A 27,702-nucleotide genomic window follows, 5' to 3' on the forward strand; every position below is an offset into this window, starting at 1 on the left:
ATTAGTTTACATTGTACTGAATATGAATATAGTATAGAGATTCAGCAAGTAATATCTATTAACCACCTAAGTTGCCTGAGCCTCTTTCTCCCTAAATCCCAGAGAATTTTTTTTAAATGTTTTTGTTTCATTAATATGCCTGTTCTTCACATCTTTTAGGTTTTGTAGCCTACCCCAATGAATCATACATTGTTTCTTTTCAGGAAAGATTATGATTTAATCTGGTGGCAAATTTGGATACACACATTTTTATAGCCTTGGTTTTATTGGTAATAAACAGTGAAAAATTTAAAAAAAAGTTAATAAAAGTTTGTGTAAATTGAGTGTAGCATTAAAATAAGATTAGCTTGGGTTGACATATTTACGAATTATTTGGCAGGTAAACCAGTTCATATATGTATTGAGTTGTTTGCTTGAAGAGGAGCAATTGCATGCTTATTTCTCTTTTATTACTATCTGATAAGAAGGTATTAAAGTGTAACGTCCACATTTGGCCCATACTATTTTTTGGAGTGGCTACCTAATTTTGATAGGTATTTGATCCTGCTTTAGCTCGGATTGCCTAGGGACCATTCACAAATTCCAACACAGCAGGAAGCCCGCTGTGAAGCCGCAAGAAGTCTTCTGACAGTACACATGCTAGCGCCAGGGACCCGAAGACTGGAGAAAAACCAGCCTGGGTGAGGATGGCAGTGGATCCCTGGACATGCAGGTGTCACCTTTTTTTTTTTTTCTAGGGTAAACTGCTTTAAAAGCAAGTGGTTCTAAAGATAGAAGGTTTTTTATCTTAATACATTCTCAACTGTCCGGGACTCTCTCTCCTCATTGGCTGAGACGGCACCATTGGCTCCCGCTGCTGTCATTCAAAGTCAGTGAGCCAATGAGGAGAGAGAGGGGCGGATGCCCCCATAGCAAGCTGCTTGCTGCGAGGGCAGGATGGAGGGGCCAGGAGCACCTGCGAGGGACCCGAGAAGGAGGATTTGGCCTGCTCTGTGCAAAACCATTGCACAGACCAGGTTAGTATAACATGTTTGTTATTTTAAAAACTTTAATATCACATTCATTTGTCTATTGTTCTATTGAAATGTTTTTTTTTGTTTGTTTTTTTAACCCTAATATTTTTCAGGCACGCCACAGAAATGATAACTTGGTTAACAATGCTTCCTGTGAAATACTTAGAGACCAAAGGTGAGATCTGAGTGCTGCCCCACAGCAATTTAAATAGACAGATGTAGAAAAAATGACTGGTAAATGTATTTTGCAAAAATGGTTTAACAGAATTGGCCATATTTTGCAAAGTTGAGCTGTTCTATACACTGATATATTCACCTGTCTGTCTCAGGGCTGGGCTCAGCCCTTCCTTGCTTTGAGCTGGCCGCTCAGCTGTAAGCTAATTGCCAGCTCCTATCTCTCCACAGTGACTCACCTGTTGATGATATCCTGCTTGTCAGTCCTGTCTAGTTAAGCCGTCCAGCCAAGATGATCTCTGCCTTCCCCTTGGTCAACATCACAGAGACTATCTTCTGCATTCCTGTTAAAGACTTGCTTGGCTGATATTCCTTCTGGCTCCAGATCTTGCGTGCTGTTCCACTATGCTGATCTCTGGCTTCCTGACTTGTCTGATAATCTGTTCCGATTACCGAACTTTGGCTATGTTTTGACTATGTTTGTTATATTTTATTATTAAACAAGTGTGATTTAACTGTACTTCTGTCTTGGTCTGAGTCATGGTTTCTGACAGTAGGCAAAGGCCATGAATTCAGAAGATGCAGTCAATCCACTTGTTGGTAATATTTTTTTTCCAGATTGGATGATCAGGATCACTACATGGATCAGTTTGCCATGGTGTTAAAATGCTCCTGAGTTGCACGACTCACCTGGAATCTCCCACTGGTGCTGCTCCAGTACAACCTGTGTTGCAGCCTGTCCCTGCTGCTGCTGCTCCAGTCTCTGTGCAGGATCCCTCCTTGAGTATTACCTCTATAAGTGGTATGTCTGGTTCCACTCTGCTTCCCCAGCGATTTGGGGGTGATCCAGTCCAATACAGAGGGTTTCTCAACCAGGTTGAGATATACTTTGAGAAGCTGTCCAGGCATTTCCCACGGATAGAAGCAAAGTAGGTTTTGTGATATCTTTGCTTTCTGAGAGAGCCTTGGCCTGGGCAAACCCTCTATGGGATACACCTGTTGTCTTGAGTTACCCTGAGTTTGTGGCTTCTTTTAAAAGGGTATTTGATGTTCCCACATGCTTCTGCTGCCAAGTGCCTCATGCCCATTTGAGTATGAGAACTGTTGCCGATTACGCCATTGAATTCCATACTCTGGCAGCAGAGGTTGCTAGGAACAATGAGGCTCTCGTGGCTGCTTTTTCTCATGGTCTCTTGGATACCATCAAGGATGAGATAGCAGCCGGAGATATACCCACTGAGCTGGAGAAGTTGATCATGTTTGCCATCCTCCTAGACTCTCTTTTTAGGAGCTTTTGCGGAAGCCTCCTGTATATTTGTCTCTGAGCTTTGCAGTCCCTCGCCTCTCATGCCTCCTGGTACTGAGTCGTCAGTGAAGGTGAACCCAGGCACTTGGGCTTCATCTGTCTCTCTACGCATGAGAGAACCCTTAGGAGGAGGGCGAGATTGTGCCTTTGTGGCCAAGCAGGTCACTTTTTGAAGTCTTGTCCTACCCATCCACGGAACGCCCGAACCTTTTAGGTCCTGTCACAGACAGACCTTAGGTGGCATTTTTTCGTCCCCAGTTATCTAGAAGGATAAGCCCCTGGTTTCGGTTACCCTTTCTTGGGCTGCGTCGTCATTGAGATACAGGTTCTAATTGACTCTGGGGCTGCAGGCCTGTTTGTTGATGCTGCCTTTGTATTGAAGCACTAGATTCTGCGTGACACTCCACTTGCCATTGAGGCTCTTGATGGGAGACCTTTACAGCCTGCCCGTGTGACTCATGAGATTGTTCCATTGTCCATGGCCATAGGGGCTCTTCAGCATGAAATAATCCAATTCCAAGTTATTGCCTCATATTAGTTTCTGCTGGTTATTGGTTATTGGATCCTTAATTACAGAGGCACAACCACTCTTTTAATTGGCTCCATGCTCAGGTTCTCTCCTGGTCGCCACAATGCAGTAAGACATGCTTCCAGAAGGTAGCCAAGGTCCTGCGCACCTCTTCAATCTCCTCCCTGCCAGAGGAGTACTGCGATTTTAGCAACATTTTTGCCAAAGTTCAAGCCGGTATTTTGCCTCCACACCAGTTGCATGATTGTGCAATTGACCTTCAACCTGGTGCCATACCCCCTCTTGGCCGGGTTTACCCTATGTCGGTCTTGAAGGATAAGGCCATGGAGGAGTATGTTGCAGACGCACTTTGTCAAGGTTTCATCCACAAATCCTCCTCTCCTGCTGGTGCTGGTTTCTTCTTTGTGAAGAAGAGTGGTGACCTGAGACCTTGTATTGATTATAGGAGTCTCAATCTCAATCATTTCACAATTAAGAATGCCTATCTTTTTCCCTTGATTATGGAGATATTGGACCGCTTCAAGGGAGCAACAGTTTTAACGAAGCTTGATTTGAGAGGGGCATACAGTTTCTTGAGGATTAAGGAGGGCGAAGATTCGAAAACTGCGTTTAATACCAGAACAGGCAATTATTTGTAATGCCCCGGCGGTTTTCCAGGAATTTATCAATGATGTCCTCTGAGATTTGTTGCAGTTATGTGTGGTGGTTTATCTCAATGACATCCTTATATTTTCCAAGTCCCTGGAGAGCCACCAAACAGAAGTCTGTCGTGTGCTTCAGAAACTAATGCACACGACCGGGCTTAAGTCCGACAGACTTTCGATGGAGTTTTGACGGAGTTCTGACAGAGTTCTGACAGAGTTCTGACGGAATTTTCAAATGAACGGACTTGGCCACACACAATCACACCAAAGTCCGACGGATTCGAACGTGATGACGTATGACTGGACTAGAATAAGGAAGTTCATAGCCAGTAGCCAATAGCTGCCCTAGCGTCAGTTTTTGTCTGTCGGACTAGCATACACACGAGCGGATTTCTCGGTAGGAACTGGGTCCGGCGGAGTTCTGGCGGAAAAATTTGAAACATGTTCCATTTCTAAAGTCTGTCAGACTTTTGCGAATCAAAAGTCCGCTGCAGTCCACACACGATCGAATAGTCTGCCGGAATTGTTCCGTCTGACTTTTGATGTGGAAAAGTCTGGTCGTGTGTACGCGGCATAAGAGAGACCAATCTCTATTGTAAATTGGAGAAGTGCGAATTCCATCATGGACAGGTTAAATTCCTGGGCTATGTCATTTCCACTGCTGGTTTTTCGATGGACCCAGAGAAACTTTCAGCCTACAGTGGCCCTGACCCATGGGTTTACGTCCTCTGCAGCATTTTCTTGGCTTTGTTAACTATCGGAAGTTTATTCGTAACTTCTTCTCTCTGGTCAAGCTCCTGACTGATATAACCCACAGAGTTAGTCTCTGGAGTCCATTAAGGCCTTTGAGAGTCTCAAGACTGCCTTTGTTTCTGCTCCTGTGTTAGCACATCCTGATCCTATGTTCCCTTTTATCCTTGAGGTTTATGCTTCTGAGACTGGGGCGCTATGTATCCTTGTGGCTACTTTTCCAAGAAATTGTCACCTGTGGAGTGCAATAACGAGATTGGTGACAGAGAGCTGTTAGCAATCATTTTAGCTCTGAAAGAATGGAGACATCTCCTCGAAGGTACCATTGTGCCAGTTCTCATACTACTGACCATAAGAATCTCACATTCTCATCTGAGGCTAGAAGGGCACGAGGAGCTCTTTTCTTGTCAAGTTTCAATTACATTTTCTCATTCTTACCCAGTACTAAGAATGTAAGGGCTGACGCTTTGTCACGACAATATTCCTCCACTTCCAAGATGGAGTCGTTCCTGTTATTCCTCCTGATCGTATTCTGCCTACGGTTCACACCAGTCTCACTTCTCCTTTGGGTGACAAAATTCTTGCTGTTCAGGTCCATTTTGCTCCTGAGAAACTTTGTGACCGCTGCTTTGTCCCAGGGAGTCTCTGTTCTGCCGTGCTCCAGACTTGCCATATTCCCAAGGCGGCTGGCCACCCTGGGAAGAATCAACTCTTTTGGGCCATTTCCCAACAATTCTGGTGGCCTAGTCTACGTGCTGATGTAACCACCTTTTGTAGCTGCCTGTTCAGTGTGTGCTCAGAGTAAGACTCCACGACACCTTCCAGTGGGCCTCCTACAACCCATACCCAATGGAGAGAGACCCTGGACCCACCTGTCTATGGATTTCATTGTGGAGTTACCCAACGCCCAGGCCAACACAGTTATCCTTATGGTGGTTGACTGACTGGTTCTTGAAAATGTCTCATTGTATTCCACTTGCCCACTGGCTTCCATTTTTGCTCGGGAGATCTTTTGCTTACTTGGGCTACCCAAGGTAATTGTCTCAGACAGGGGTAGTCAGTTTGTGTCCTGGTTCTGGTGAGCCTTTTGTGCACAGTTGGGAATTCAGCTTGCTTTCTCCTCTGCGTATCATCCGCAGTCTAATGGGGCAGCAGAACGAGCCAATCAGTCCTTGGAGAAAGTCCTACCTTGCCATATTTCTGACCATCATACCAACTTGTCAGACCTCTTACCATGGGCTGAGTTTGCTCACCATAGTGCCTTGAATTCTGCTTCTCGATTGTCCCTGTTTATGGCGAACTATGGTTTACAACCTTCCATGTTGCCTGACCCATTTGTTCCACAGAGTATTCCTGCATTAAAGGAGCACTTGTGCCCAAGTCCAGGAGGCTTTGCGACATGCTAATGATAGGTACAATCTCCATGCTGACCGCAGATGTCTGCCTGTGCCTTCCTACTAGGTTGGGGATGCTGTCATCTCGCAACCTCCGACTGTGTGTTCCCTCTCTGAAGTTCGCAACTCGGTTTATTGGGCCTTTCCGTATTCTTTGCAGGGTTAACCCAGTGGTTTACACATTAGATCTTCCTTCTAATATGCATATCTCTAATGTATTTCATGTCTCCTTATTAAAACCTTTGGTCTGTAACCGCTTTACCACCTCTGTGCCACGTCCTCACTCTGTACAGGTTGAGAACCATGAGGAGTATGAGGTACAATCCATTGTTGACTCCTGCAGGTTCCTGGTGCATTGGAAAGGGTATAGTCCAGAGGAGCGCTCTTGGATCTCATCCTCGGACGTACATGCCTTTGTCCTCCTCCATGATTTCCATAGACGTTTTCCCCTCAAGCCTGGTGGTCCTCCAAGAGGGCAGGGTCATTGAGGAGGGCTTACTCTCAGCTCAGCTTGGCTGACATTCATTCTGGCTGCAGATCCTGCTTGCTCTCCCACTATGCTGATCTCTGGCTTCCTGACTTTCTTACTTGTCTGACTATCCATTCCGGTTGCGCCAATCCCTCTAACATAAGATAAAATACTAAATAAAATTAAATATATAAACAATAATACAATTGAGCAATAAGACCTCAAATGCTGTGTGAAGTGACAAAAAGAAAAAGAGTCCAATCTAAGAAAAGTTCATAGGTGAATCCAAATAACGGACGTAGATGTCCTCAGATGACAACACCCCAGTGGTTCAACACTTTCCAAAGCGCGTGAAGTGCCCGTCACCAAATGTTGAATGCGCTTACCAGAAAATATATGAAATGAAGCATATATAAATGGTCAGTGGACAACATCCAGGTCAGCCTTCCTCGGCTGGGTCAGCACTCCATCCCTTAGCGATCTTTCAGGATAATGATCTGTTCAGTGGTCTCGATATAAGGCACTCAAAGACCCACAGAAAAGAGAGGGACTGACATAGCGTAATAACGTAGGAACAGTTTAATAAAATAAAAAGTAATGCACTTACAGGTATGTAGATAAATTACAGCATATAAGAACAGAGTAAAAAGCCGGCCGGCAAACAGGAGCCCGTCCTCCTCTCCTAACAACGTGGTGGCGTCACTGCGTGCCTTCCCAGACGCGTTTCGTCATACCTGACGTTGTCAATGGGGAACGGGCAGCGCAGTGACGCTCCGCCTAATAAAGCTAACGAAGGGATCCAAGCCTCGTATTGAGATACGAGACGTGGTAACGCTCCGCCTACTAGAACAAACGAAGGGAACCAAGCCTCGTTCTGAGATGCAAGACTTAGTCACCACACGCCATATTGAATAATGGCAAATAGCCCTAATACGAGCGCTGTCTATCCAGAATCAAAATAATAAAACAACTCTGAACAAAAATACTAGTCACTTGTTGAATAGAACCTGATAATTGAAAATCACATCCAACAGGTATGTTATGTGTTTAAAAGGAAAAATAATGCTTGTACGTGCTTGTGTAACGCAAATAAAAAACTGGCAATGAGTAAATCGCATAGCACTACACAGACACATGTCACGTCGTAAGATCGCGAAACGAAGGAGTTACAACCAGTCCTTCCGACGGAACTGGCGCGAAAAAAACGTGTGCGTATATAGTACCATATGTCTGCCATATGCTAACAATGAAAAAAGTCGCATATCGCTTCGCGGTACACGAAAAAATATACAGATAAATTATAAAATAACGGAGTTGCATTCAATCCATCTGAAGGGATTGGCACAAAAAGCATGTGCAAATACGGTGCTAAATATATAGCAAATATGTAGTAATGATCAAAAAAAAGGGATAAATGGATAAAGAAGGATTGTTGGAGAAAATTATTACACACAAATCCATAGGTATGATATTTCTCTAGATGAAAAGAGAAAAGGAAATAAAAATATGTGAAAAATGCAGGAGTGGTCAACGTGCATAGATCCCAACCTAAATAGTAAAAGCTGGATCACCGCGCGTGGGCCAAACCCCATAATAGCACAAAAATAAAAATAAGTTGACCTGATCTATACAATCTATAAAAAAGTCTATAATAAAAAAGAATGTATATATGTAACAGAAATAATAATGTGCCTGAAGCACATATCTGGAAATGGCGCACATATCCAGAATGTGTAGACCAGTCTAGCATCTCACAACCAGCGAGGCCAAAAGAATATTGCATGTATAAACCACTATAATATTCAGAATACAAAAAATTACATAAATTAAATGCATAAAAAATGTAAAAAGAGTCAAGACCAAAGAAAAATATTTAGCTAAGAGTTATCGATGAAGGCGTTGACATCTGTGTCAATATTGAGCCCAAAGGGGGTGTAAGTTTTGAGACGGTGGACCCAAGACATTTCAAGTTTGGAAATTTCTCTTACTAAAGAGCTACCCCGCCAATGAGGCTTATATTTATCGATCCCCAAAAAGAGGGTCTTAGAGGGGTCTTTATTATGAAATTTCAAATAATGTTTAGACACAGAGTGGTTGGGGAAACCAATGATAATATTGCTAATGTGTTCATTGAGTCTCACCTGTAAGGGGCGCTTCGTACGTCCCACATATTGCAGCCCACAAGGGCACTGCAACATGTACACCACTCCAGAGGTGGCACATGTAATACATGGTTTAATGCTATGATTTAAACCAGTGGCCGTACTGCGAAAAGTGGTGGTCCGTCTCTGAAGGCAAGAGTTCAAGGAACAGACCCTACACTTACCACATTTGTAGAATCCCGTGAGCTGGTCAAAAAAAACCCTACCCCTAGCTGGAGGGTCTATAACATTTGGTGCCAAACGATGACGGACTGATGATGCCCCCCTAAACACTATTTGAGGCCTCTCACTCACCACATTTTTCAAAGTAGCATCGCTACTAACAATGTGCCAGTGTTTGTTAATCAATTTTTTTATACTCTTTTGTTGGAACGAGTAAGTAGTTATGAAGGGGACTTTTCCTTGAGTGTCATTAACACGTGGGCCCCTTTCGACCAACAAATCAGCACGGTGGATATTAGTCACTTCATTAAGGGTCTTAATTAAGAAATCTGGTTGATAACCTTTTTCTAAAAATCTGGAGGTGAAAACTTCGGCTTGAGCCAAAAATTCCTCAACTTCCGAGCAATTACGCCTCAATCTGATGTATTGACTTTTAGGAACTGATCGAAGCCAGGGGACATGATGGCAACTATCAGTCGGAATGAAAGAGTTCCGGTCAGTGTCTTTAAAGAACGTTGAGGTGACAAAGCGATCCTTTGCTATAACAATATTAAGATCTAAAAAGTTTATTCTCACCTGGCTTATCTCATAACTGAGGTGTATGCCCCTTTCATTAACATTCAAAGAATCCATAAACTGTCTCAAATCATGCTCGTGGCCATCCCAGAGGAGGAGGATGTCATCTATGTACCTAGCCCACAAAACAATCTGAGGAATATCGTGGGCATAGACGACATCCTCCTCCCATCTGGCCATAAAGAGATTGGCCAGACTAGGGGGCATACTTTGCACCCATAGCGACCCCCATTGTCTGTCTGTAGTATTGGCCCCCAGACCAAAAATAGTTATGGGAAGCCGCAAACCGCAGAAGAGACATCAGGAAAGACACCTGTTGGGTGGACAGCCTAGGGTCTCTATCAAGATATGAATGAACCGCCTCAAAACCCAGACTGTGAGGAATACTAGTATACAAGGAGGTCACATCTGCCGTGACCATCCATGTATCAGGCCCTGCAGACAAATTTTCCAAGAGGTTAATGACATGTCTAGAGTCTTTAACATAGGAAGGGGTCTTCCGAACCAAAGGTTGTAAAAATGAATCTAAATATCTGCCCACCCGGGAAGTAATGGAATCGATACCACTAATGATGGGTCTTCCCGGGGGGCAGACAGGATTCTTATGTATTTTTGGCAAATAGTACAAGATCGGTGTACGTGGAGCTCTAGGAATCAAAAACAAGCCTTCTTTTTGGTTCAAAAGACCCGCCCCCTGTCCTGTCTTTACCAACTTTTCCAATTCCCTAGTATAAGTAAGTTTTGGATCAGAGGATAATTGGGTGTAAGTATTGGTGTCACTCAAGATTCTACTGATCTCAGTTTCATAATCAGCCCGGTCCAATACCACAATTGCACCACCCTTATCGGCTGGTCTAATAACCAGCTCTTTATTCGTACAGAGGGAATCTAAATCTTCCTGTAATTCCATTTTCATTCTGCATTTTTTTACTTCCATTGTGTCTAAATCCCTTAAGACAACATCCCTAAATACACGTAATGCAGCGGGAAGGGTGCCAGGAGGATTAAAGAGTGAGGCGTTAGCCAAGCCTGAATGAACAACCTGCGGAACTTGATTGGTGACTATATTAGAATTATATGTATTGGATGAACCCATCATATATCTTCTAATATTGATTTTTCTCACAAATTTATGTACATCCATATATGTTTGGAATTTATTTAATTTAGCTGGAGGTACAAATTTCAAACCCTTGTCAAGAATTAGTAATTCTGACTCTGACAAGGCCTTTGAACTTAAATTAAAAACACCCTTGCCAGTTACATTCTGGGTCTTTTTAATTGTTCGGACTCTCCTCCCCCCTCTGGTTCCTCTCCTCTTTCTCCTAATCTTTTGACTCCTTGTGTGGGTTTGGGAAAACCCAAGCCAGCACTAGTGGGTGCATTTAAGCCCAAAGGACCCTCAATAGGCTGTTCAGCAGTAGGAGCCCGATAAGGTCTAGTTCTCAGAGGTTCTTGAACTGGGGCAAAGGAAGTTTGTGGGTAGCCAAAGGAGGCCTGTGAGTGGCCGTCCCCCATGGGAGCATTAAGATCCCTTAATGGAAAAAAAGAGTTACCCGTAGGTATCCCATAATCCCACTCAGAGTATCCTCCCATGTTGTCGTATGGGAAAGAATTATAATCCCAATTGCTGCTACCATGTGGATTCCACCCATCATAATGATTAATTGGGGGGCCTCTTCCTCTCATGTTAGAATGTTGTGCCCACCCCCTACCACGGGGTGGATAGTTATTATTGTGAGGGAGTGTATAATTAACATTCCCATTACCATGACCGTTAAATGGTCTTGTGGTGCCAACAGATTTGAATTGGCCCCTCGAGGAAGTGATACCCCTATTGCTACCACGTCCTCTCCGAGGGGAAGGGTATGTGTGGTTTGTTGTATTGGTCTGAACCTTATTCATAGGTGGGAGACGCTTCTGATTAGAAGGTTGTACAGGAGGCCCTGGTTGTGAAGTTGACTCAACCGTAGGACCTGCTGTTTGTATAGAACTTACTTCCATACCTTCTTGTGTAGAGGCCACTTCCAGCAGTTTCCTTTGCCACTCAAAAGAACTGTCAATGACAATCAACACTGCGCTAACCCCAAAAATTACACATAAAAAAGCTGCCAACACAATCACGAGGATATACAGTAGTGAAAAAAATTCCAAATGTTAAATTATAGTGTAGCGCTATATAAAATGAATTTAAACCACTTAGTGATGTGACAATAATATGTAAGTATCAAGATTACATAACATACAAGAGTGCTTGCCCAAACTACCCAACAATTGCATGAATAATAAAAAATAGTGAAAAAATTATAATGAACCCAAAAAAATGTGAAAACAGTCCAAAGAATTTGTTATTCAATTCAATTAAGTCCAATCCACACGTGAGAGGGAAAGAGCCATCCACCTTCGTCCTATGAAGACCACATGCAGGCACCCCGTGGCATATCCGTCACCAAATGAGATGTAGGCTTACCAGATAGAATGGATCCAAACGAATATACATTCGAAGGATCAATCAAAACTTCAGAATACTCTCATATAGAGTTGTCCAACGTAAAAAGGCTCTCCTGGAAATTCTCAATCAAATATTCAAACGATGGGAAAATCTTCCACTTTAAACCTCAACGCCCATTATAGAACTCATACAGGAAGAAAATGAGGGCCACAATAGTGTAAATCCGTTTTAAAAAATTTAATAGAATAAGTAATGAACTTACATGGATCCAAATGAATAAAGCGCTTTTATCATAAAAACAGAGCTGCAGTAGGAGTCCCGACGCGTTTCGTCCTCAAAAGACGTCATCTGGGGTACTACTCCACTGCAGACCAGTTGCTTATATACTTAACTTACTAATTTGGGCGAAAATTCGATCTGCCTGTGTCACCGCATATTACTTCCGGTTCGACCAGACATCCGGCGTGCGTTCCACGCCTCGTTGCTGTGTTGTTTAATAATTGACCCCGTATTAATATATCCCCAAATAATGGAATAAAGCATATCTTGATAGGTATCAAAACCAGCCTCATGAACATTCTTAAATAGAGAGAAGTGAGTATTTTAAGATCGTGACTTTATGCATGATACGTCACTTCCGGGTCACGAATACCAGTAAGCTGGTTGACCAATCAAAGGGCCAACCCACAAATTATTCCGACATCACTTCCGCTTTTCGCTGAACTGCAACGGAAGTGATGTCAGCCAAACAAAGGCTGAGACGCACCACGCCTCCGGAATTCCCACGTGAGGATACGTCGAATCCCGGAAGTGATGTGGATAAAAAACGTCCCGACGTCCACCCGCAGCGGGACGCAAACAGAAGTGCGCTGGAGCGCACTTCTAATAAACTAAACTTTATTGTAAAGATGACAGCAGATAGTCACGCCCTACTCCCAATTGTTAATGAAACGCAAATAGACGTGCGCTTGAAGCGCACATATTTAAACCGGAACCCATAATAATACCGGGTCCAAAAAACAAATGGAGGGGAAAAGAAGACAAAAAATATTTTATATAATCATTTAAAAATAAAAAATAAAAATAAAAAATACACTATCCTCATATTAAAAAGATAAAAATATGTGCTGAATTTAAATTTAGCAAAAATAATTGCATGCCAAATTGTACTTTATCAAAAATATTAAAATATACAGAGTAGACAGATTTACACCACAAACCCCTTACAGTGGAGCCCCCATTCCTGAAATTACCAGGAATGGATATACACATGGTGATACACATATGTGTATATAAGACTCACCGCAATTCTTTAAAAGCCGGTGAGTACAAAAGAACCCAAGGACCAATGCGTTGACACTGAGGGCAGATAGAATTCTATCCCACAAACAATACATTACATAAATGGCAGCTACACCAAAAATAAAATAAATAAAATAAAATGAAAAAAAAAAATAAAAAAAAAATAAAAAAAAAAAAAATAAAAAATAAAAAATAATAAATAAAAACATGTTCACATAAAATGAACCCCAAAAAAAATTCAAGCGGCTTAGAAACTAAAACTAGAACCATCAGAACAATTACCAGCATAGATCTACCCATCATTAATGAACGCGTTAATGTCCCATTCAATATTTAAACCAAACGGAACATAAGATCGAATTGTGTATATCCAGTAGGTCTCTAACTGGGAGACACCACGAGTCATAGCTCCACCCCTCCAAGGGGGTGTGTATTTGTCGATGGCCAAAAATTGTGTGCCTGTAGGATCACTGTTGTGACATTCTCTATAATGTTTCGGGACAGTATGTTTAGAAATCTTACTTTTTATCAGGGATATATGCTCTCCTACTCTAGTTGCAAACGTTCTCGTGAGTAGTAGTTGCAACTAGAGTAGGAGAGCATATATCCCTGATAAAAAGTAAGATTTCTAAACATACTGTCCCGAAACATTATAGAGAATGTCACAACAGTGATCCTACAGGCACACAATTTTTGGCCATCGACAAATACACACCCCCTTGGAGGGGTGGAGCTATGACTCGTGGTGTCTCCCAGTTAGAGACCTACTGGATATACACAATTCGATCTTATGTTCCGTTTGGTTTAAATATTGAATGGGACATTAACGCGTTCATTAATGATGGGTAGATCTATGCTGGTAATTGTTCTGATGGTTCTAGTTTTAGTTTCTAAGCCGCTTGAATTTTTTTTTTGGGGTTCATTTTATGTGAACATGTTTTTATTTATTATTTTTTATTTTTTATTTTTTTTTTTATTTTTTATTTTCATTTTTTTTTATTTATTTTATTTTTGGTGTAGCTGCCATTTATGTAATGTATTGTTTGTGGGATAGAATTCTATCTGCCCTCAGTGTCAACGCATTGGTCCTTGGGTTCTTTTGTACTCACCGGCTTTTAAAGAATTGCGGTGAGTCTTATATACACATATGTGTATCACCATGTGTATATCCATTCCTGGTAATTTCAGGAATGGGGGCTCCACTGTAAGGGGTTTGTGGTGTAAATCTGTCTACTCTGTATATTTTAATATTTTTGATAAAGTACAATTTGGCATGCAATTATTTTTGCTAAATTTAAATTCAGCACATATTTTTATCTTTTTAATATGAGGATAGTGTATTTTTTATTTTTATTTTTTATTTTTAAATGATTATATAAAATATTTTTTGTCTTCTTTTCCCCTCCATTTGTTTTTTGGACCCGGTATTATTATGGGTTCCGGTTTAAATATGTGCGCTTCAAGCGCACGTTTATTTGCGTTTCATTAACAATTGGGAGTAGGGCGTGACTATCTGCTGTCATCTTTACAATAAAGTTTAGTTTATTAGAAGTGCGCTCCAGCGCACTTCTGTTTGCGTCCCGCTGCGGGTGGACGTCGGGACGTTTTTTTTATCCACATCACTTCCGGGATTCGACGTATCCTCACGTGGGAATTCCGGAGGCGTGGTGCGTCTCAGCCTTTGTTTGGCTGACATCACTTCCGTTGCAGTTCAGCGAAAAGCGGAAGTGATGTCGGAATAATTTGTGGGTTGGCCCTTTGATTGGTCAACCAGCTTACTGGTATTCGTGACCCGGAAGTGACGTATCATGCATAAAGTCACGATCTTAAAATACTCACTTCTCTCTATTTAAGAATGTTCATGAGGCTGGTTTTGATACCTATCAAGATATGCTTTATTCCATTATTTGGGGATATATTAATACGGGGTCAATTATTAAACAACACAGCAACGAGGCGTGGAACGCACGCCGGATGTCTGGTCGAACCGGAAGTAATATGCGGTGACACAGGCAGATCGAATTTTCGCCCAAATTAGTAAGTTAAGTATATAAGCAACTGGTCTGCAGTGGAGTAGTACCCCAGATGACGTCTTTTGAGGACGAAACGCGTCGGGACTCCTACTGCAGCTCTGTTTTTATGATAAAAGCGCTTTATTCATTTGGATCCATGTAAGTTCATTACTTATTCTATTAAATTTTTTAAAACGGATTTACACTATTGTGGCCCTCATTTTCTTCCTGTATGAGTTCTATAATGGGCGTTGAGGTTTAAAGTGGAAGATTTTCCCATCGTTTGAATATTTGATTGAGAATTTCCAGGAGAGCCTTTTTACGTTGGACAACTCTATATGAGAGTATTCTGAAGTTTTGATTGATCCTTCGAATGTATATTCGTTTGGATCCATTCTATCTGGTAAGCCTACATCTCATTTGGTGACGGATATGCCACGGGGTGCCTGCATGTGGTCTTCATAGGACGAAGGTGGATGGCTCTTTCCCTCTCACGTGTGGATTGGACTTAATTGAATTGAATAACAAATTCTTTGGACTGTTTTCACATTTTTTTGGGTTCATTATAATTTTTTCACTATTTTTTATTATTCATGCAATTGTTGGGTAGTTTGGGCAAGCACTCTTGTATGTTATGTAATCTTGATACTTACATATTATTGTCACATCACTAAGTGGTTTAAATTCATTTTATATAGCGCTACACTATAATTTAACATTTGGGATCCTTTGCCACTCAAAGACAATACGATTATTATAATCAGCTAGATCCCTATTGTATTTTTCTTCTTTTTGACCCTTTGGTCTCTATCCTCCTTCTCAAGAATTTTTAAAAGGTTCTGCGATTTTTCTTGATAGTCTATACTTCCTCTCACAGAAGATAGCTTGTTTTGGATTTCTTTAATTTCATCATCCAATTTAGATAGCTTGGAGATTTTCCTATTGACCAAAAATCTCAAAAAGGAGACACCTGCCTCATTAAAATAATTAAACCACTCCTCCAGGTTGGTGTCCCCTTTCTGGGGAGCTACCTCCCACCTTAAGCTCCTCGGAACCATAGCAAATTTAATGTAGGTTTCAAGGTAGGCTATATCCCATTTGGTGTGATTTTCGGTAATCATGAGATTTTTCAGTCTCATGAAACTTCCTCCCAAATCATCCTCATCATCTCTATAGAGTTCAAACACTCCCTCAATGTTGACCACTTTAGTGGCTCTAAAATCAAAAATATCCATAGTGAATATGTGAAAATAACCAGTGAAGATTAATAGAACCCAGCAGCAGTAAAAATATCAGAACAACACAAAATAGAAAAAGTATAGACCGCGCTAGGAGAAACAATGTGAAATTAACAAACTAACAAAATAGGCAGCAGCAATAAATGCGATATAGCACCCAACAGCAACAAAATATATGAAAGGCTGCGCCAATCCCTCTAACATAAGATAAAATACTAAATAAAATTAAATATATAAACAATAATACAATTGAGCAATAAGACCTCAAATGCTGTGTGAAGTGACAAAAAGAAAAAGAGTCCAATCTAAGAAAAGTTCATAGGTGAATCCAAATAACGGACGTAGATGTCCTCAGATGACAACACCCCAGTGGTTCAACACTTTCCAAAGCGCGTGAAGTGCCCGTCACCAAATGTTGAATGCGCTTACCAGAAAATATATGAAATGAAGCATATATAAATGGTCAGTGGACAACATCCAGGTCAGCCTTCCTCAGCTGGGTCAGCACTCCATTCCTTAGCGATCTTTCAGGATAATGATCTGTTCAGTGGTCTCGATATAAGGCACTCAAAGACCCACAGAAAAGAGAGGGACTGACATAGCGTAATAACGTAGGAACAGTTTAATAAAATAAAAAGTAATGCACTTACAGGTATGTAGATAAATTACAGCATATAAGAACAGAGTAAAAAGCCGGCCGGCAAACAGGAGCCCGTCCTCCTCTCCTACAACGTGGTGGCGTAACTGCGTGCCTTCCCAGACGCATTTCGTCATACCTGACATTGTCAATGGGGAACGGGCAGCGCAGTGACGCTCCGCCTAATAAAGCTAACGAAGGGATCCAAGCCTCGTATTGAGATACGAGACGTGGTAACGCTCCGCCTACTAGAACAAACGAAGGGAACCAAGCCTCGTTCTGAGATGCAAGACTTAGTCACCACACGCCATATTGAATAATGGCAAATAGCCCTAATACGAGCGCTGTCTATCCAGAATCAAAATAATAAAACAACTCTGAACAAAAATACTAGTCACTTGTTGAATAGAACCTGATAATTGAAAATCACATCCAACAGGTATGTTATGTGTTTAAAAGGAAAAATAATGCGTGTACGTGCTTGTGTAACGCAAATAAAAAACTGGCAATGAGTAAATCGCATAGCACTACACAGACACATGTCACGTCGTAAGATCGCGAAACGAAGGAGTTACATCCAGTCCTTCCGACCGATCTTGTACTATTTGCCAAAAATGCATAAGAATCCTGTCTGCCCCCCGGGAAGACCCATCATTAGTGGTATCGACTCCATTACTTCCCGGGTGGGCAGATATTTAGATTCATTTTTACAACATAAGACCCCTTCCTATGTTAAAGACTCTAGACATGTCATTAACCTCTTGGAAAATTTGTCTGCAGGGCCTGATACATGGATGGTCACGGCAGATGTGACCTCCTTGTATACTAGTATTCCTCACAGTCTGGGTTTTGAGGCGGTTCATTCATATCTTGATAGAGACCCTAGGCTGTCCACCCAACAGGTGTCTTTCCTGATGTCTCTTCTGCGGTTTGCGGCTTCCCATAACTATTTTTGGTCTGGGGGCCAATACTACAGACAGACAATGGGGGTCGCTATGGGTGCAAAGTATGCCCCTAGTCTGGCCAATCTCTTTATGGCCAGATGGGAGGAGGATGTCGTCTATGCCCACGATATTCCTCAGATTGTTTTGTGGGCTAGGTACATAGATGACATCCTCCTCCTCTGGGATGGCCACGAGCATGATTTGAGACAGTTTATGGATTCTTTGAATGTTAATGAAAGGGGCATACACCTCAGTTATGAGATAAGCCAGGTGAGAATAAACTTTTTAGATCTTAATATTGTTATAGCAAAGGATCGCTTTGTCACCTCAACGTTCTTTAAAGACACTGACCGGAACTCTTTCATTCCGACTGATAGTTGCCATCATGTCCCCTGGCTTCGATCAGTTCCTAAAAGTCAATACATCAGATTGAGGCGTAATTGCTCGGAAGTTGAGGAATTTTTGGCTCAAGCCGAAGTTCTCACCTCCAGATTTTTAGAAAAAGGTTATCAACCAGATTTCTTAATTAAGACCCTTAATGAAGTGACTAATATCCACCGTGCTGATTTGTTGGTCGAAAGGGGCCCACGTGTTAATGACACTCAAGGAAAAGTCCCCTTCATAACTACTTACTCGTTCCAACAAAAGAGTATAAAAAAATTGATTAACAAACACTGGCACATTGTTAGTAGCGATGCTACTTTGAAAAATGTGGTGAGTGAGAGGCCTCAAATAGTGTTTAGGGGGGCATCATCAGTCCGTCATATCGTTTGGCACCAAATGTTATAGACCCTCCAGCTAGGGGTAGGGGTTTTTTTGACCAGCTCACGGGATTCTACAAATGTGGTAAGTGTAGGGTCTGTTCCTTGAACTCTTGCCTTCAGAGACGGACCACCACTTTTCGCAGTACGGCCACTGGTTTAAATCATAGCATTAAACCATGTATTACATGTGCCACCTCTGGAGTGGTGTACATGTTGCAGTGCCCTTGTGGGCTGCAATATGTGGGACGTACGAAGCGCCCCTTACAGGTGAGACTCAATGAACACATTAGCAATATTATCATTGGTTTCCCCAACCACTCTGTGTCTAAACATTATTTGAAATTTCATAATAAAGACCCCTCTAAGACCCTCTTTTTGGGGATCGATAAATATAAGCCTCATTGGCGGGGTAGCTCTTTAGTAAGAGAAATTTCCAAACTTGAAATGTCTTGGGTCCACCGTCTCAAAACTTACACCCCCTTTGGGCTCAATATTGACACAGATGTCAACGCCTTCATCGATAACACTTAGCTAAATATTTTTCTTTGGTCTTGACTCTTTTTACATTTTTTATGCATTTAATTTATGTAATTTTTTGTATTCTGAATATTATAGTGGTTTATACATGCAATATTCTTTTGGCCTCGCTGGTTGTGAGATGCTAGACTGGTCTACACATTCTGGATATGTGCGCCATTTCCAGATATGTGCTTCAGGCACATTATTATTTCTGTTACATATATACATTCTTTTTTATTATAGACTTTTTTATAGATTGTATAGATCAGGTCAACTTATTTTTATTTTTGTGCTATTATGGGGTTTGGCCCACGCGCGGTGATCCAGCTTTTACTATTTAGGTTGGGATCTATGCACGTTGACCACTCCTGCATTTTTCACATATTTTTATTTCCTTTTCTCTTTTCATCTAGAGAAATATCATACCTATGGATTTGTGTGTAATAATTTTCTCCAACAATCCTTCTTTATCCATTTATCCCTTTTTTTTGATCATTACTACATATTTGCTATATATTTAGCACCGTATTTGCACATGCTTTTTGTGCCAATCCCTTCAGATGGATTGAATGCAACTCCGTTATTTTATAATTTATCTGTATATTTTTTCGTGTACCGCGAAGCGATATGCGACTTTTTTCATTGTTAGCATATGGCAGACATATGGTACTATATACGCACACGTTTTTTTTCGCGCCAGTTCCGTCGGAAGGACTGGATGTAACTCCTTCGTTTCGCGATCTTACGACGTGACATGTGTCTGTGTAGTGCTATGCGATTTACTCATTGCCAGTTTTTTATTTGCGTTACACAAGCACGTACACGCATTATTTTTCCTTTTAAACACATAACATACCTGTTGGATGTGATTTTCAATTATCAGGTTCTATTCAACAAGTGACTAGTATTTTTGTTCAGAGTTGTTTTATTATTTTGATTCTGGATAGACAGCGCTCGTATTAGGGCTATTTGCCATTATTCAATATGGCGTGTGGTGACTAAGTCTTGCATCTCAGAACGAGGCTTGGTTCCCTTCGTTTGTTCTAGTAGGCGGAGCGTTACCACGTCTCGTATCTCAATACGAGGCTTGGATCCCTTCGTTAGCTTTATTAGGCGGAGCGTCACTGCGCTGCCCGTTCCCCATTGACAACGTCAGGTATGACGAAACGCGTCTGGGAAGGCACGCAGTGACGCCACCACGTTGTAGGAGAGGAAGACGGGCTCCTGTTTGCCGGCCGGCTTTTTACTCTGTTCTTATATGCTGTAATTTATCTACATACCTGTAAGTGCATTACTTTTTATTTTATTAAACTGTTCCTACGTTATTACGCTATGTCAGTCCCTCTCTTTTCTGTGGGTCTTTGAGTGCCTTATATCGAGACCACTGAACAGATCATTATCCTGAAAGATCGCTAAGGGATGGAGTGCTGACCCAGCCGAGGAAGGCTGACCTGGATGCTGTCCACTGACCATTTATATATGCTTCATTTCATATATTTTCTGGTAAGCGCATTCAACATTTGGTGACGGGCACTTCACGCGCTTTGGAAAGTGTTGAACCACTGGGGTGTTGTCATCTAAGGACATCTACGTCCGTTATTTGGATTCACCTATGAACTTTTCTTAGATTGGACTCTTTTTTTCTTTTTGTCACTTCACACAGCATTTGAGGTCTTATTGCTCAATTGTATTATTGTTTATATATTTAATTTTATTTAGTATTTTATCTTATGTTAGAGGGATTGGCGCAGCCTTTCATATATTTTGTTGCTGTTGGGTGCTATATCGCATTTATTGCTGCTGCCTATTTTGTTAGTTTGTTAATTTCACATTGTTTCTCCTAGCGCGGTCTATACTTTTTCTATCCATTCCGGTTACCGAACTTTGGCTACGTTGGCTAACGTTTTGACTATGTTTGTTCTATTTACTTTTATTATGAAACCAGTGTGATTTATCTGTACTTCTGTCTCAGTTTGATTCATGGTTTCTGGCAGTCTGTTAGTCTATCAATATCTTGGCTCTAGCTTCAACCTGTCATCTATTTCCATTGTCCAACAGGGACTTCTTAGTGTCATCTTAATTTAGTGTGTATTTAGATTCACAAAGGAGGGTGAATCCTTTACTAGAAGGGCAAATGTTCTTGTACTTTGGCAGTGATATCATGGCAGTGCATATATTTTTTTTACCTGAACCAAATCCTTTCCTCTCCAGGCTGAAGTAACTGATAAATACAAACTATTATTATTATCAGCTGTGTATTAATTTGTCTAGTCCCTCTAGATTAGATAGTCTATTAACACTCTGAGCGCATGCTACTGTTAGTATCACAATACTACAAAGTTAGCTATGAGACCAAACACACGGTCTAAGATCAATCAAATCTCATTTATTTCCCAAGGAAATAAGAAAGCTTATATAAGGTATTATTGGAAATTACAAGAGTACATAGCATACAATCAGAGTACAATACAAGCAGTCCTCTGGCTGTCCTCATGATGGAGAAAGAGGAAGCTCTCTTCAATCATTTCCTTTTTGATAAACACACCTCACCCACACCACATCCCATTGCCCACCCCCCTTTGCTTGTGAATGAATCAGTGTCTCTGGGGCGTCTCCTCCCCCAGGCTAAATACCTCTGACCGTCCTGCCATAATTGGCCTCTGGAGGGCAGTGTTTGTCCATGAATTGCAACTGCTCCGACTGGGGTCACATCTTGGGATTCGATCTCCGGCGCCCATCCAGCTCATTAGACCTGTCTTTTGTCCTCACAGACAGATCGGAGTCAGCATTATCATGCAGAGTAGCCCTCATAGAGAGATGGGAGCCTCTAATCTGAAGTCACAATAGAGGTTTAACTGGTTGCATTCCAACTGGGTGATGGTGTTCTCCATGATATTGCATCATTGAGACTGACACCAATGAGTTTATACCGAATCCAACACAGGCCCTCCCCAGAGTTCAGACTCATCGCTACTTCGACCAGGGACCTGTCTGGCTTTCAGACACACTTCTTAGTTCTTACCTATTTTTCCTTAGAAGGACTCATGGGGGAGAAAAAATGATTGCCTTCATAAGGTCGACAGATCTGATTAAATGTAAGCTCAAATTCTCCCGACACTGCAATTCAATTTCAGAACTCAACGGTCTCTTCTGTAATCTTTCTTTCCTTGGCCTGTGTCAGCCCCCTATACCACCCTGTTGGTATAATTGGAGTAACTGGAGTCCACTCAACTGGATTTTGTTGGAAAAAAAATCCAACAGGAAAGTCTTTTATCCAAAAAGCTTAATCCTCTTTTGAACATCACAATTCAGGTATGGCCATGCTACTGACCGGTTTTCAAAGTGTGTGTACTTCTCCGTCCGGTGTAGTGATGCTCATCAGCGATAGCATTTCAAGTGTGACCTAAAACCACAAAGTACACAGAAAAGGCCACATAGGGTACATTACACAAAGTTAGATAATCTACACTAAAGCGTCCTACACTAGTTATACTCTGAACAAGCACTTTGAAATCTTATTTATCTCTGTATCTCTAAATATTGTGGAGAAATTCCTTTTAAAAAATCTCAGCTCTTTCCCTTGTAGAACAGAACTTGGCAGGCTGCCAGCCTACTACTTTTTTTTGGGGGGGGGGGGGGGGGATGGGGTCACTTACCTCGGTGGTATTTTTATTAAATTTTTTTGGGGGGGGGACTTACCTCATCTATCAGGCAGCGCTTCCCTTGGGTGACAGAGGTGGCTTCCCTTACGTCTCCTCAGTGTCACAGTGGCGTCTCCCCCCTTCTCCTCATAGGCGGTCAATAGGATCGCTTCTCCTTTCGGACAATGTCGATTTTGGGGCTGGACGCATGACTAGGGGGACAGCGCCCCTGCACCCAGCATTACGGGCTGCCACTGCTTCTAATGTAAACACATAACAGGTATTTCTAAAGCCTCGTACACACGATCAGGCTTTGTACAAACTTTCCCATGGATGTTTGTACAAAGGGCGTCGGCCGAGAACTTGAATTGCATACACGCGGCAGGACTTTTTTAGCCAACTTTCACCAAATCACGTGGTTTTTCTGCTCTTTACCGCCACCTTTGGTCAACTTCTGTATTGTTGTCTGATCTTTTGCATTGGTTCTGAGCATGCGTGTTTGTACTTTTGTACAAAAGTCCTATGGTTTTCTGTACACACGATCAGACTTTGCTCCATCTGACTTTTGTTGCCAGAAAGTTTGTCCGTTCGCACAGCCAACAAAAGTCAGACGAAAACCAAAAAAGTTTGTCCGATGGAGTGTACCTTAAAACAGCTAATTTACATGTTTGTTGTCAAAAAGTCTGATAGTGTGTATGGGCCTTAAGTTGTTATAAACCAAACAAAAGGACTTTAGAGTCTTTGTGATCTTTGAGCATTAAATACCTCACATTACAAGCAGCTAGAGAGGTTGGATATCACTAAAGTAGACACCGCTGCACCAGTGGCCTCCACTTGCTTCCATGTCCCTTCTGCATTGTGAACCCAGGAGGTCACCTGCTCAGTGGATTGTGTGGATTCAAAAGCCATCACTGGACTAAATTGCTGTTTGGGATCCGCTCATTACCATGCACTGTCAATCAACAGTTTGGCAGATCTGATGGGAAAGTCTCTTAGTTCCCATCAAACTCTGCCCACCCCAGTATATAACGCCTCAGTCATGAACCTGACACTTGGATGGGTGCAGTGGCTGAGAACATTGAGGAGGATGTGTACTATGGACAGATATGTGAATCGGCTACAACTGTTTTTGGTGCAGCTGCAAATGGATTGCTAAAGGGTGTCTAATGCCGCGTACACACGATCAGACTATCATGGAGGATGCTGGGACTGTGACATCATAATGGGTGGGGACATCACCCGGTGACCCCGCCCATTGTCCCTATATAAGTCGCCGCGCACCACGTTCCTGTCATTGCGGCCAGAGACAGCGTTGAGTCAACATCTCAAGGAAGAAGAAGAGGAGAAGAAGAGAATAAGTGAAGGGGCCAACAGAAGATCGGGCCACCGCTAGTGAAAGAGCCAGAAGAAGAAAGCGGAGGCCCGGCAAGAAGAACCGAAGAGAGAGAAAAGACCCCCGAAGTTGGAAGAAGACCCCCGGATGGCGACGAAGAAACCAGGCTCCTCCGCTAGTAAAAGAGCTAGCAAAAGAGCAGAAGATAGTGGAGGAGTCTGGCGAGAAGACCCCCCAAGATGGAAGAAGACCCCCGGAGCTGTGCAATAAATGATTTTGAAACCTTGTGTTGTGTTTTATTTACATTTTTTTCACCAGGTGAATGGGTAGGGGTACATTGTACCCCATACTCATTCACATAGGGTGGGGGCCGGTATCTGGGGGCCCATTTATTAAAGGGGGCTCCCGAATTCCGATAAGCCCCCCGCCCGCAGACCCCGACAACCAATGGCCAGGGTTGTCGGGAAGAGGCCCTTGTCCTCATCAACATAGGGACAAAGGGCTTTGGGGTGGGGGGGCCGCAGGGCCCCCCTTCCCCAAAGCACCCCCCCATGTTGAGGGCACAAGGCCTGGTATGGATCAGGGGTGGGGGCGCTCGCTTGTCCCCACCCCCTTTCCTGACCGGCCGGGTTGCGTGCTCGGATAAGGGTCTTGTATGGACCTTGGGGGGGGGGGCCTCCATGCTGTTTTTTCAGCGTAGGGCTTCCCCTCTAAGTCCTTCGCTAGTCCCGGCTACCTGGAGCCACGTTCAAAATCAAGGAACTTTCCTCCATGTGTGGGCAAGTCTGTTCATTTCAAAAGTGCAGCGGACTCCCGCCAAAAGTCTGGTGGACCTAGTCTGCCAGAAAAGTCCGGTTGTGTGTGGGAAGGTCCGGCGGTTTTTCCAGCGGTTTGTCCGCCAGACTAAGTCCACCGGATAGTCTGATCGTGTGTACGCGGCATAACACACCTTTTATGCATTTCCCCTGCCCAACTGCATGTATATTACTTGGGTTGAAAAAAAGACAAATTAACAATTTTTGCCTGATATACAAACACATTAAAGCGGGAGTTCCGCCATTTTTTTTTTTTTTTAAAAGCCAGCAGCTACAAATACTGCAGCTGCTGACTTTTAAAATAAGGACACTTACCCGCCCAGCGCGCCTGCGAGGTCGGCACCCGAAGCCGATCTCTCGATCGTCTCTCGGGTGCTGCCGCCGCCATCTTGGGTATGGGAATCAGAAAGTGGAGCCTTGCGGCTTCATTTCCCGGTTCCCTACTGCGCATGCGCGAGTCGCGCTGCGCAATAAGGATGGTCCCCGCTGTCTCTGGGATCCGTGTGTTTCCAGCAGACAGCGGGGGACCTGCGGAAAGGGCCGTAGATTCTGCAGAAAGGGGCGTATATTCTGCAGATATCTATGCCGGAAGTGGGTGCTGATACCTGTACTGTACAGGTACCTGCACCCCCCTCCCCCCTGAAAGGTGCCAATTGTGGCGCCGGAGGGGGGGAGGCTTCCAATGAGTGGAAGCTCCACTTTAGGGCAGAGCTCCGCTTTAAGTTTTACTTTACTCACGCGCACAGACACTACATATAATATAATTGTACACATACTAGTAAATTTTCTTTATTTACTTTTTATTTATCTCTCGTTCAGGCTGCGTAAGATGAAATGGAAGGATGTTCAAGTTGGTGACATTGTACGTGTGAACAAAGATGAATTTGTGCCTGTAAGTTCCCTTTATATTGCTGAAACTACTTTCTTAAAAAATGCCCTTTTTGCACACTATTACCCACTTTCTCAAATTGGCATATCTGGTAAATTAGAAGTTTTTTTTTTGTTTTAACCATTTTCTCTTTTATGTTAAAAGCTCTAGTTATGTATTTTTTTAATATGTGCACTAAATTAATATTTAAATGCAACAAATATACAGTAAATGCTGGAATTTAATTAGATTTTAGCTTTAAGTAATTCACTGTTCATGTTAGGTGAACAGTTCAGGCCGAGCAAAAGTTCGGCCTGAACATCGCCTGTTCGCCCATTCGACGAACACTCAAATTTGCAGGGCGCTTGGTAGGATGTTCACACGCTGAGTGCCCCACAATGCACTGCACACTTCACAGTGCATTCTAGGGCACTAATTGGATGAAGCGGTCAGGTCCAAGACTTTGCTGATTAGGGCACAGAGAACTGTCAGAATCTGAATGGACAAAGTGATGATTACTTTCTCCAATCACAGTCCAGTGCAGTTTTTTTGGTTGCTGCATGTTTATTTATTTTTTGTCCCCTGCCTGCTGCCTTTTTTTAAATTGTCAGCCGCAGTTTTTCAGACTATGACGCTGGTGTTTCCCCTTTTTTTGTTTTTTTAATAATTTTTTTTTTTTAATGGTTTCTACATTTCTGTCAGGGTCAGTCCTCAATTTAAATTGCCCCAAACACCACTTTGACTGGGAGGTCAACAAGTAGAGGCAAAGATTCCCATGCCACTATGAGGGGTCGGCAGCATATGTGTCCACGGGCAAAGGTGGATGTAGTAGGGCACATTTGTATTTGTTTAATGTTGTTGGCCATGTTGTGTATGAAAATAAATAAAATTATACTTTAAAATAATGATGTTGGCCATGCTATCCAGCCACAGCATGCATAGAAGGTGGTGGAATGGCTTACTAAACATCTTCATTCTTCTCATCCTCCATCATCCAAGCTGAGACTAGAGCACAGTCCAATGCAGCTGCCAGAGCGGTTATTTGAACATAGCATCAGCCACTTGATGATGCACAGGCATTACTTGATTCTGATGTTGGTTCTGAGGTAGAGGAAGAGAGGAACATGAGCCCACAGAAAAAGGAGAACACTGATAAACAAAAAATTGTCAGTCATGTTCCCCAGCATCAGCGTGTTGCCAAGTTGGCTCCAGTGATGATGAGGGTGGAGCGGATGCTAATGATGAGGTCACTGACGTGACTTGGTTGCTGGATAGAGCAGAGGAGGAAAGTGAGGGGGAGAAACTACCCCAACGAGGCAGGATGTCCTCCAGAGGCAGCCATCATGGAAGAGTAGAGAGCGGCCACTCTATTCCATCAGATTGTGGGGCTGTTATCTCCCGGCCCACTTCCCACAGCTCAGCTGTGTGGACGCTTTTTAGCACATGTTCAGCACTGTTGCAATTTGCAATCTTTACCGCTAGCAGATTAAGAGCGGCAAAAACACCGGCTATTTGGGTACCACATGTTTGACAGGGCATTTAACCTCACACTCAACCCGTTGACAAGAACACCTGAAAGCCACAAACAAAGGATACAATTCTTCTTCTGCAAAGGTTGCAGTGCAAAATGCTCTTCACAGTGTGATCTGCTGTTTATAGCGCATTAGCACCATGCAGTAGTGCATACTGGAGTTAACAAACCCTTACAGGAATATTGTACAATTGAACCCTCATCCTCTAATGCTGTGCGTGTTACCATGGCAGTCATTGCCCCTTCTAGCCTAGTATGCTCAATAAACTTGCACCCCCTCATCACTTTGCTTGTAGCACTTTATACCAGTACTAAGTGGACTTTTCAGTTGGTTTACAAGTCTGCAGGGATAAATTGCCCACAAGCCACAATACATAGCAACCATTTAATAAAAGAAAAAAAAAACATGCTCTTCCTTTTATCATTATGTAGCCAGTGCCTTTTATTCTTCTTTCCCCCTACTGAAA

The 27,702-nt window shown here is 42.5% G+C and overlaps 1 protein-coding gene across 1 annotated transcript in view; it reads left to right on the forward strand.

Moving 5' to 3' along the window:
- The window catches only part of LOC143930385 (phospholipid-transporting ATPase IK-like), a 225,930-nt gene that overhangs the window by 46,880 nt on the left and 151,348 nt on the right, over nt 1-27,702 (forward strand). Inside the window, exons 6-7 of the mRNA XM_077454669.1 lie at nt 1,127-1,188; nt 25,656-25,728. Of these exons, the coding sequence (XP_077310795.1) occupies nt 1,127-1,188; nt 25,656-25,728 (135 nt within the window). The remainder of the gene's footprint in view (nt 1-1,126; nt 1,189-25,655; nt 25,729-27,702) is intronic.

The sequence above is a fragment of the Lithobates pipiens genome, unplaced genomic scaffold (assembly GCF_037356315.1).
Source record: "Lithobates pipiens isolate NorthernLeopardFrog02 unplaced genomic scaffold, aLitPip1_a1.2 Scaffold_25, whole genome shotgun sequence".
Classification (NCBI taxonomy): Eukaryota; Metazoa; Chordata; class Amphibia; order Anura; family Ranidae; genus Lithobates; species Lithobates pipiens.